An 11,790-nucleotide genomic window follows, 5' to 3' on the forward strand; every position below is an offset into this window, starting at 1 on the left:
TTACTTTTAATTGGATTGTCTTAAATACTAAATAGAACTAAAAGGCTTATGATGATAACCAGCAGTCTCCTCCTCCACTCCTCCATACCCATCACTCCCACCCCTCCTAGCTTGCACTCCTTTCATTGCTTTCCTGCTTCCAAAGATGTATTGAAATCCCTTATCTGCAGCCTAATGCTCTTTATCCTTGTGGGTTTGTATCTTTTCCAACGCTTTATTGGCATTTAGTGAGATTTCAAGAGGGAGAGGAAATTGATATGATCAATCTACCACTTTTAATCAGAAATACATGCATACAATCCAGGCTGATTTTTGGACAGTATCCCAGTGAATAGGATGTATCAAAAATAGCCAGTGGCTTGTTTTAAAGACATTGTTCTGGGCGGGGGAGGATATAGCTCAAGTGGTAGAGCACACGCTTAGCATGCCCAGGGTCCTGGGAATGGGGATGGTGAGGATAGACTGGGGAAGGGAGCACCCAGAGACTTGGTTGAATTGTTGAAGAGCTAACAGAGTTAGGAACACCCAGTGTCAGGCTTCTCACCCAGCTGCAGCAGGGTGGAGACAACAACGTAAAGGGCGTAGAGAGTTCGTGCCTGGGGGTCACAGCCCACATCCTGGGGCTGCTCCCTCCAGTCCTGCTTCAGGATAGACTCCACCTGGAAGGAAATCCACCAGAATGTAAAAGCTAGGAACAAGGAAATATACTAGAAATGGCAAATACGTGGACACATTCCTTAATCCTGAGCCCACGGCAGACACAGTTATCCATCACGGCACTCTCTCCTGCGGAGCCCAGAGAGCCTCACACCCTCAGCATAGTGACAGGCACTGCTCATCAGTCAGCGTTGGCACTCAAGGTGGAGCCAGCCACCCTCCCGGGACTAACAGTTTTCCACCCGCTCTCTTGCCCACAGGCAAGCAACAGAGCCTGAAAAGCACATCCCTAATTGTCCCAGAAACTGTACGTCTAGGGAATTGCCACAAACCGGCTACACAGACAGGAGCTGACAGAATTATAAAGGAGAAAGAGGCTGGTTCCTAGGGTCCCTTGAGAGCATGCGCATTCACTTCCAGTGGGACTTGGGCCCTCAGCCCAGGCTGGTCTTACCTTGTTCTTCAACAGGGGCAGGGTCCCCTTCTCTAGGACCTCAGCCACAAGCTGCCGCTCCTCAGACAGCTCTGGGGGCAAAAAAGAGGGTGACTGGCAGAGAGGAGAGGCACGTAATGGGACAGGGCTTCACTGTCTGGTCAGACCTGGGACAAGCATCAGAGGAGGTTCCCGAGAGCCAGATGGGGGTTATTCCAAATGGGCTCCTGCTTTCCTCTTAGCCTGGGGAAGGGGAAGGGGAAGCAGTCCCTCAATCCCTGGCCTGGGGAAGATGGCTAGTTTCTGAAATGTGAAGGTCTATGCCTCACAAAATGTAAAAGGCAATGTATACCCCCTTCCTCCCAAGATTTGATGCCCCACAGGCCCCTCTGCTCAGCGTCTCCTCCAGGCCAGCTCACATCCAAACCCTTCCTCACCTGTCATGGCATCTAGGACATCCCAGATGGCTTCTGCGCGCACTTCTACGAAGATCCCAGCAGCATTAAAAAGGCTGCTTATGAAAAGAAATGCTGGGCCCTCTATCTGTAGCTCACCGGACCTCAGGACATCAGACACCTAGGGCCAGGACAGGGGAGATGAGCCCAGTCCCACGATAGCAGACTGTCTTCAGTGTGTCACCTGCCCTCCCCACAGGCTCCTCTCTCCCTCTGCCCCAGTCCTTCCTTGGGCCTCTTACTCTTTGCTGTAGATCCTGCAGCTGTTCATCCCTGCTGAGGCACTCAGTGAGGCAGCTTAGCACCTCTTTTCGCTCGTCCTCAGTCAGACCCTGGAGGGCTCTCATCATGTCCTGCACCTTCTCCTCCATGTTTCTGAAATCCTCCAAACTCAAGGACTTCCCTGTAGAAGCAGAAATTAAGAACCCAACCCACAGCCCAGCAAGCTCCATTACCTAGGCCCCCATTTTTCTGTCTTTATTCTGGAGACCACCTCTCTGTATCTTCCCTTCTTCTAATCTTTTCCTGTTAAAACAAAGCATCCTTCTTCCTAGACATCCATCATCATTGCCTCCCACTGGCCCCATGTCCACCTCCCCAGCTCAGCCTCAGTCTAGGACCAAATCCAAATTCTTCTCCACCTCCAGGAAATCAAAGCCTATTTAGTCCTTGCCATTCAAAGGACAGTCTCTGGACAGCAGTAGGAGTACTGAAGATTTGGAGGAAATTAGAGCATTGGTTCTCAGCCTTGACAGTGCATGAGACTCACTTGGGGAGTGATTAAAAATCCCAATGTCCAGATCAGGCCACATCCCCGGATCAGTTGAATCAGAATTTCTGGAGGTGGGACTCAGGTATCACTAGTTTTAAAGTTCCCCCCAGGTGATGTCTACGTACAACCAATGAGAATCACTGTAGTGTTTAGGGAGGCAGATGCAATCCCCAGACTAAAGCTGAAAACTGCTTTGGACACTGCCCAACCCTTCTGCTCCCAACACACCCCACTACCAGGCACACACACACATACTCAGCTGCCACATCTGAGCTGAACTCCTTGCGGCCACAGGACCCAAGGGTGAGAGGTGCAGCACACAGCTGCACACAGCTGGCACACAGCTGGCCCCCATCCTTACCTAACCAAGGTGAACCACCATCTTTTGCTGCAAAGAGAGGAAGAAGAGTCTTCAGACTAATCTCATAAGAGTCTTCAGGTCACCTCCACCCCAATGTGGACATTCTTTTCCCAGTGGTGGAAGTTTTCATTTCTGGACTCTGAGTCCTCATGGCCAATGCCAGGGAGCCTGCATCCTCGTCATTGTGTGTCAGTGACAAAGCACTATATTTGCAGACCCTTTCCTACATCTCAGAGATGGGCAGCCATAGGATTAGGCCTAGAATGATTGAAGGAGAAATGGAAGCCCAGAGAGGGTGCACCACGCCCTCAGCCACTCAGCAAATTTGGGTCAGGGCACAAACTGGAATCTGTCCCCTGACTCCTCTGTTACAGAACTTTGGAGTGACAGAGATGCACTCTTTTGAGCTAGCCAGGCCTTGCCAGGACTGAACCTGCAACTTCTACAACTTCCAGAAATTTTTTTTGAATTTTCTACCCCATCTAGATCTCTCCCTACTTCTTCCCAAGACCTCTTAGGCTGTACAACCCTTATGGGATTCGGGGAAAGACTCTGAAATTCCAGAGGAAGCCACATTCAGAATCATCAGGATCTTCTAGTCTAGTCCTAGCTCATTTTGAAGTCAGTATAACCATGACTCAGGAAGCTCCAGAGCCGGCAAGCAGCACAGCCAGCACTAGATCGGCCCTGAGATCATCTGACTCCCAGCCCATTGCTCCTTTCACAGCTACTGCTGTCATGTGAGAACTGGCCAGGCAACTCAATTGTGCTTCCTTGGCCAACAAGCCTTCATAGGGGCTGTGAGCCCAGGACCCAGCACACTGACCTGCACAGAGCCAACTGAAGTTAGCAGAGCCTGGAAACCCTGGGCTAACATGCAATCCAACCTGCTTCTCCAACAGGCAGACTCTTCTCCTGCCCTGACCACAGTTCCCAGCTGGGTGCATCCTATTACATTCTCAGCACTCATAACTCTATAATTCCAAGCCATTTGTTATTCTCTTCTTAGAACTAGTATCCTTGCCCATTCTGGAACAATGAACAGGGGCCCAGAAGCTCACTCACCTTCTGGAAAGGATTTTGTTTCACCCGAAAAACAAATACCTAAACCAGTCAAAAAAGAGACAGAGAAAGACCAGTTATCACAAAGTCCAGTTCTCTCTCTGTAAGTTCTTCTTTCTAGCTTCTCCCCAGTCTTCCCACCCTGCCCCAATCACACACACACACACACACACACACACACACACACACACACACACACACACAATACTGGGAGAGAGATGGGAGTTAACACCTCTAGAGAAGAATTAGTGTCGTGGGGGTGCAAGTCCTGGGTCAGTAGTTTCTGAGCAAGCACCCTCCATCCTTCTTCCCAGTCCTGAACCCTCCCTCTTCCCTGGAACTTCCACCCACTTTCAAGCTCACCCGGGGCCCCTCCAGGCTGACACAGAACCTGGCGGAATTGAACCCCACGCACCTCATGTGCTCAGCCCCTCAACCCCAGGCCTTGCTTACTCATCGTCTCCGTGTTGGGGAAGACCAGCTGCTTTATTCGATAGCCCAGGACCTTCTTAGGGGGAATGGTCACTGCCATTTGGTGCTAGGAAAAAGGCGCTCACATTTATTAATCCATAGGTGCTTGACATAGTTATCTTGCCTGATCTCCCAAACAATCCTGGGAGGTAGACATTTTCATCCTTTTTTTTTTTTTTTTAATGGAGGCACTGGGGAATGAATCCGGGACCTCACAAGCTAAGCATGCGCTCTACCACTGAGCTCTACCCACTCCCCATCCTCGTTTTACAGATGAGAAAACCTGGGCTCTGAGAGGGTCAGTACATAAGCCTGTTTTCACAGCAGCAGAGCCGACATTTAAACCAGCATCTGACCCCAAAACTCATGTGGTTCCTAATTCATTCAACAAATACTTATTGAGGACAAAATATGCCTGTTTTGTTCCAGGCATTGTGGCTCCTGCCTTCTGCCTCCTAGAAAGGGAGGCAGGCAATGAATAAGCAAAACACAACCATGTAATTATGAGCCGTGGGAAGCGCTATGGAGCAAATGAAAGCAGAGGATCACTAGAGAGTAACAGGAGAGCAACTTATGATGCCACTAAGCGCAGGTGCCAGAGTCGTAAGAAGGCCAAGGAGCAGGCAAGACTCCTCAGAGAAGTTGAAAGGAAGAGCCGAAGAGCCTGGCGTCTGGACCGGCATCCCCCAGACCTGCAAGGGATGAACGAAGGCTGACTCTCCCACAGCCCCTGCCTCCCAGGATCCTAACCTTGTATTCACATTGGAGATTCAAAAAATCCATCAGGATCTTCAAAATACATCGCTTTCCACTTTCCCCGGTTTCCTCCTTTGTCGTCTCCAGAGTTTCTGTCACCAGATACAGGTCTTCTTTCATATTCTGGATTGATCGGAATGAAAGGGGCAGTTCCCTCTTCAGCTTCCTGGACAAAGTAGAGGGGAAATGAGAGGGGCCCCACCTCCCAGGAGCATTTATTTCTCCTTCTCCACCAGCTACTTCCTATTTAAGAGTAAGTGCTTCTGAGGCTGGAAAACCAAGGAACACAGCACTCCCTCCCCATTGCTGTTCACTTTACGCCCTGTCAGGGGAAGGGGGTGCAAGGTGGGAGGGGAACCCACTAGCATTTATGGACGCCCACAGTGTGCCAGCACCATGAGACACCTCACGCATCATTCCACTTAACCCTCACCACAACCTTACGTCGTAGGCAGGATTGCATCTACTTTTCATGTGAGGAAATTGAGGCTTTCGAGACAGGTCATGAATGGTCCAAGTTCACACAGCTAATAAGGGTAGAGCTGGGTTTCAAACCCCTGTCGGCATGAGTCCAAAGCCTGTGGTGCCCTTCGCTTGGCCCTGAGAAGGACATCTGCCCAGTCCCCGACACCCCCGTCTCTGAGAGGGTCTCCAGCTCCCCGTGCTGGTTTCTTGGGCCTGGCCGCATTGTCCACACTTGGGGCCCATGAGGCATCTCTCATTCCACAAGGAAATTCATTTTGTGACCTAAAACAACCTGATGGAATTTCTGGTATTTGCAACCAAAAGACGCCTTAAGAAAGACTTACATCCCTCCCTGACCTTCCTTTACCTATCCTGTACCCTCCCCACAACTCTGTTTACACATTCCACAAATCCTCACCCTAGAAACAACAGGCATTCTAGAAGAAATTGAGTTCCCTTAGAAAAACTCCAAAGGCCCCTCCCCAGCAATACCCTGGTGGGTAGTAGATCAAAGGATCACTAAAATTTCACCATAAGACTTTCAGTTTTTAATTGAAAAAGGAAAAACAAAAGGCATCCACCCTGCTCAGCGAGAGCTAGCCTAGGAGAACAGTGGGGCCCCTTCCCCTGAGCTGTCCACACTTTCCAACAACTCCAGCCAGGGAAGAAAACACCAATGCCAACAAGACGATTGCTGCTGATGTCCCTCTAAGTCCTTTGGAAAGACCATGCCCTCAGCTATCAGAACTTCTGTGGCACTAGCTTGGTGCCACCCTGGTGGGGTGGGTGGCGGCACTTCCTGTGCAGGAAACGTGCAGGGGCACTTCAATTTCATTGTGCTTCACTTTAGTTCTCTTACTGAATACTTCCTGTGTGCTGGAGATAAACAGAGAGCTGAGTAAAGTCTGTTCTCAGCGCAGTGGAGGAGAGGGACATGGAAACCAGTGGCTTGCTGCAAGGCAGAGTGAAACACGCCCAAACTCCAGATGTGGGCAGCACAGTATAGGAAAGCAGAGGACAGTGGCCTCTTGAAACCAGCAGGTTTTGGTCCATGCCAGAGTAACCGGTCACTCTGGTGGACAGCAGGGAAGTGAGTGAATTGGGGAAATCAGAAGAAGGATTCTTGGAACCTGATCCTGGAAGAGCGAGAAGGCTTCCTGAGGATGGAGGGGAGGAAGGCGTGCCTAAGTAAAGGAGTGGACTTGGGGAGTGCTGGGAGTGGAGAGAGAGAGGCTGCAGCAGCCAGGGTTCCCCCCCCATCTCGGATGCCCGTGGTGCCCAAAATGGGCTCCTCCTGTCTCATTCCCCACTGCAACCCACATCCAGCCTTACCTGTTCTCAAGGGAATCCAGGTATCGCGGGGATATCCAGGTCTTCAATAACGTGGTGCTCCGCTTCCAGGACCTGCTGAATTCCATTTCAATGGGTTTTTTAAGTAATGTCAATGTCTCACTTCCCTTTGAGTCTACGTTGTCCATTAATTGGCATTCAGCCTCTGGGACTGGAAAGAGAAGGTAAAGGTCACACTGAGGCTGACCCAAAAGATCTCCCTCTAGAAAATCCTCCCTGGAGCCCCCCATCCTGGGCTCCCTGATCCCCTTCCCTTCTGAGGAAGCCCCCAGCTGGGACTCTCCAGGAAATGCTGTTCTCACCAGAAATCACCAAGGTCTGAGCCTACTCTGCCACCTTCTTACCAAATGACCTTGGATAAGTCACTTCACCTTTGAATCTGTTTCCTCATCCATAGAAGGAGAATATTAATAGAACCTATTTCCTGTGCTTGAGGAAATTAAATAAAATAATCCAGTTAAGCACTGAACAAAGTGCCTGGCACATATACTAAATGCTCAATAAATGTGAGCTAGTCCTATTTAACTATTTAAGAGGCTGAAATGAGACAAGGAGATGCAAAACGAAAGGATCAGGAACCCCTGACAATTGGGAAATAAAAACGAAGCAGAGTTCAAGCTCCGGTGTTTGTGGGAACTGTGCACGTGTAAAATGAGGCAACCCCGGAGGGCTGCCGGACCTCGAGGACTCTGCCCGGCCTTGCAAAAGGCGTTGCATCAGGGCCTTGATTCCCAGTCAGTTGCTGCCCGAGGGTTAGCGGGGCGCGTGTGGAGATGCCGCTGGGCTGAGTGCCTTTCTCTAAGGCCTCCCAGGTCTGAACCCACAGAGAAGGGAGAGAGAGCTTCTACTGCTGGGTATTGGGAAGCAGGGCTGGATTTCCAGATTCGGGGGGAAAAGAACACATTTTGAAACCGGTAGAAACATGACAGACCTAGAAATAGTACCTGAAATCAGTCCTGTGTGTGATACTAATGTCTCAGGGCCCATTTGTTTCTTGAGCAACATAAAAATTTGCATGTACTTTATCAGAGAGAAAGAAAAGTCACAGTAAGAAGAAGGGCAGGGGACAAGAGTCACTTTATAGTCACTTATCTCAGCCAGGTGACCAAGGTCAACACCAACAATGACAAGTCAGATTGATAGTACATACCCTTTATGATGAGATGAGAACTGCCATTTACCTCTGCAGTCTTCCCCCAAAACCCATTACCTTAATCTAACCATGAAGAAAAAAACATCAGACAAATTCCAGTATAAGGGCATCTTACCATAGGCCTGACCAGTACTCCTTAAAATTTTCAAGGCCATTGAAAACAAGGAAAATCTGAGATATTGTCACAGCCAAGAGGAACCTAAGGTGACCTAACAACTAAATGTAACATGGGAACAGAAAAAAGACACTAGATAAAAACTAAGCAAATCTGCATAAAGTATATACTTTAGAGGAAAAAAAAATCCTATGTACACCATCCATACCATATAATTAAAAATAAATAGTAATCCATTTGAAAAGTGAGCAGGCCAAGTGGCTGAAAATCAGTTCAAATTACCAGTTCGTGTCATTCTTAAGGATTTTTTTATTTTTTTAAGTTTGGGTTCACCTCTGCCTCTGCATTTTTTTATGCAAAGAGATAGACTTTCCCTCTAGGGAAGTTAACTGACTTAGTCAAATTTTTTTTTTTTTCCATACTGAAAGTTTGCCTCTGCCCCTGGGGAGTAACATGATCATTACAAAACATCCTAGTCTTGGTTTAAAGTTTTGGTTTTTAGTTTTTGTTTTTTTTTCTGTTTTCAGTGAACTGGTCATTTGGCAAACTGATTTTTTTGAGAACTAGCTTTTAGTAAACTGAGTCTTGGCAATTTTCTTTTCAGAGAATGGACTCACAGAGTCTTTGAAAAATGCTCATCTGAAATTTTTCTAAAGCCCCTTGCTTGCTTAATTAAACTTCACTGGTGGAAAAGCCCACCACCTCAGAGTAATCCCGGCACTGCTCTTGGTCACATAGCAGCAGTGCCTGGCACAGGACAGGTGCTCTCAAACTGTACAGTGGTGGTGGTAGAATTTTTTTCCATCTGTCGGTCACCAGCAAACTTCCCATTCAGTCATAATCTCCAGGAAACTGGAGGGGATAATAAAATAATGATTGGGGAGAACTCTTATTGACTGCTCCCCTGAGCAGACACTGTGGTAAATGATTTACATAAATCACCTCATTTGATTCTTGCAAGTTTTCTCCAGTTGACAGATAAGGAAACAAACTTAGGTAAAGCAACTTGTCCAGAGGTCACCCAGCCCGTCAGCAGCAGAGCAAGGCTTAGAAGCCAAATGCCGCCAAGCCTGCACCCTTTCTTAACCACTAAGCAAACTGCCTCCATTTATTTATCTATTTAAATGATAAATATATAAACATGTGAGAAGACCTCAGCTAATTTAAAATTATTTACAAAGGGAAAAAACAGGAAATTAAGACTATTTAGGAATAGTTACCAATAAAAATAAATTTCCACTTCCCCTATTCCCTTCTCCCCACGCAGCTCTCCCATACATTTCTTAAATTGAGGTGTATGGACGTGTGCATACGAATTCCACGGTTTCTTTGTTGACTGGTTGACTTGGTTGATAGCAGTGGGGAGTTGAGACTGGGGTAGAGTAAGAGTGGGCAAAGTCTCCTGGCTCCATCTCTCACGCACTTCATACTGACCTTGGAGCCCAGAATCCAGCTTATCAAACAGCTCTTCACCCTCTTCCATCTCCAGTATGTCCTTCAGAGTGAGGTCTGTCTTGTCATATTGGTAGCCAAGAAAACGCTTCTTCTTCTTCACCAGACAGAAGCAGTGGAATCTGTCAGCATCAATGATGCTTCTGACAGCAATCATATCCCCTCCAGGGTCCATCTCTTGGACCACAGCTCTTGCGTTTTCCTCAAATACCATGGGCAATGTGCCTGGACCAACTTGGAAGAGGAAGCCAATTTCAGTTTGGGGGTGGTGGGGTGGATACTGGTTCACGTTTTTAAATCTACCTTTGGCAGCCTGGGGTCAAGAAATAGCTAAAAGTTCTAGACAACCAGGACTTGGAATGATTTGCCTTCCCTGTTTTTAAGAAGGTGTGGTGGTCACTGCACACTAAGGTGGAATGACTACCACAAAGGCCAATTCACCTCTGCCCCTCATGGAACCCTCTGGAGGAAAGAGAGAGCAGTGATTGCCCCAAAAGGAAAATAAGACCTGTTTTCTGCATCTCCCACAGCAGAGTTGCCCCTCGCTCAGAGGGGCCTGAGGGGTGGAAAGGCAGGCCCACCAGCCCCAGCCAGACCCTCACCAGTGTTGATGAAAGAGGACCCGGGAAGAGAAGAGGGGCTTGGCTGCCAGACCTCACATTACCAACCCCAAAAGACAACTCCTTCCCTTGGTTCTGACTCCTGGGCCTCCCTCCCTGCCTATTCTGCAAGGCAGTTGGATGGGTGTCCCCACCAACCATTGCCCACTGAGATGGTGCTAAATTGGCCTCAGAAGGAAGCAAAAAAGGTGGAGTACAAGAGTGGCTTGGAGCTGGATGCCCTGGACAGCCCCCTACACCCAAGTCCTGTCTCCTCAGTTTCTGGTCACCTTCTAAAGGGTCCTCTTATACTTGGTAAAATAAAATGAATCCCCAAACCCCACCTGGGGCATCTCTCCCACCAGCCACTCTCCCCGCCACCCTCTCCTGGTTTACATTGGCCTCTGTACCTCTCCATCTTGCCTGCCCTGCAGAACCCTCCAAGGCCCATCGCAGGTCCAACCTGACACAGTGGCTCCTCCCCTACTTCTGGTCAGTGGCAGCTCTTTGTCCCCACCACACCGAACCCTTTGGGTTCTCTTCCCTCCAAATCTTTCTTACTCTCTCCCTTTCCATCAATCACTCTGCAATTCCTCCCTTTTGAAATCTCTTTCCTTTTCTTCAGGCTCCTTTGCTTCCCTTCTGGGGCCAGGCTTCCCCTCACAAGCTTCCTGGGCTCCATATCCCCCTCCCACCTCTGGCCACCATCCCCTCTGTCCCTTCTGGCTGGTCCAGGTACCTACTCACCCATGCTCCCTTCTCTATCCCTGCCCTGTCATGGTGGTCAGCTCTCAACTCACTCCCAACTGATGAATTCTTCTGGGTGTATGGAAGGGCAGTGCCCAGGGCCCACAGGTCCATCTCAGGGGCCACCCACCTCTTTTTTGTCCTCAGCTACTCACCAAAAATGGAGGTTGTAAGAATCCCCTCTGGGTAAGATGTCTGCACGGTTCCTGTGTCTAAGGAAGCTATAATAAGAGAACAGGAGAAAAAAAAAAAAAACTAGAAAGCTGGGTGCCCCATCTCTCATTTATCTAAAGATAAGCCACATGATGTCTGGGCTGGAGACAGAGAGGCCAAAGGTAAGAAACCAACCCTTCCCTCCTCTTGGACCCAGGAAACAGGTAAGAGATAGATATTCACCTGATATATATTCTAGGTGAGTTTGGGCTACAGAATGGTACAGAATGAGGGATACTGAGCTGTGAGTTCGGAATAGAGAAATAGAATATGGGTACCAACCAAGTGACCGCAGGCAATAGCTATGGCTGTGCCAAGGATATGAAGAGAGAGACCTCATGGGAAAACCAGCGCCCCAGATGCCATGTTTGGGTAGGGGGGACACCAAAGACTCAGGGAACAACAGCAGCAAACACCTGTAGGGAACAGACTGGGCAGGTAAGGAGGACTCAGCCCTGCTGCCCACATCCTCCCTTGTGGCCCTCTCAAGAGAGAGGCATCGCCTGTCCTCTCCACCCACTTCCTCTAGGATGAGCCCTCCGGCCCCATCCCAGTCCTCAGAGACAACCACCTGGGTGAGCCCAGCCTGTCTTCTGGCCCCTGCCTCCCTGAGTTCTGAAAGAACAATTAAGGAGATGGTAATGGTGGTAAAAAATTAACAATAATCAAACGGCTACCATGTGTTAAGTATTTACAACGTGCCAGGCGTTGTGCTAACACTCACAACAG

At 48.8% G+C, this 11,790-nt stretch overlaps 1 protein-coding gene across 4 annotated transcripts; it reads right to left on the bottom strand.

The window, feature by feature from the left end:
- Positions 1-252: 252 nt before the first annotated feature.
- On the bottom strand, positions 253-9,676 carry GSDMB (gasdermin B). 4 transcript variants are annotated; one of them, XM_032457939.1, is made up of 10 exons: positions 7,154-7,370; positions 6,765-6,933; positions 4,962-5,133; positions 4,194-4,278; positions 3,744-3,782; positions 2,679-2,705; positions 1,788-1,948; positions 1,528-1,666; positions 1,112-1,182; positions 253-659 (listed from the first exon to the last, which is right to left on the bottom strand). In XM_032457939.1, the coding sequence occupies exons 2-10, from the start codon at positions 6,908-6,910 to the stop codon at positions 516-518; spliced, it is 984 nt and encodes a 327-aa protein (XP_032313830.1). In that variant the 5' UTR covers positions 6,911-6,933; positions 7,154-7,370; the 3' UTR covers positions 253-515. The 4 variants fall into 4 exon arrangements, with proteins under 4 accessions (XP_032313830.1, XP_032313831.1, XP_032313832.1 ...); XM_032457940.1 differs by having other exon boundaries at positions 7,127-7,370; XM_032457941.1 differs by lacking the exon at positions 7,154-7,370 and adding an exon at positions 7,085-7,105.
- Between the last annotated feature and the right edge of the window lie 2,114 nt (positions 9,677-11,790).

This window comes from Camelus ferus, chromosome 16 (assembly GCF_009834535.1).
Source record: "Camelus ferus isolate YT-003-E chromosome 16, BCGSAC_Cfer_1.0, whole genome shotgun sequence".
In the NCBI taxonomy this organism is placed as follows: domain Eukaryota; kingdom Metazoa; phylum Chordata; class Mammalia; order Artiodactyla; family Camelidae; genus Camelus; species Camelus ferus.

Coding starts and splice junctions, on each gene's coding strand:
- GSDMB (XM_032457939.1), bottom strand. CDS start 6,910: ATGGACAACGTAGACTCAAAGGGAAGTGAGACATTGACATTACTTAAA. Junction 1,949..2,678: donor TGGTGGTTCACCTTGGTTAG/GTAAGGATGGGG, acceptor CTGCTTCTACAG/GGAAGTCCTTGAGTTTGGAG. Junction 660..1,111: donor TGCCCCTGTTGAAGAACAAG/GTAAGACCAGCC, acceptor ATTTCCTTCCAG/GTGGAGTCTATCCTGAAGCA.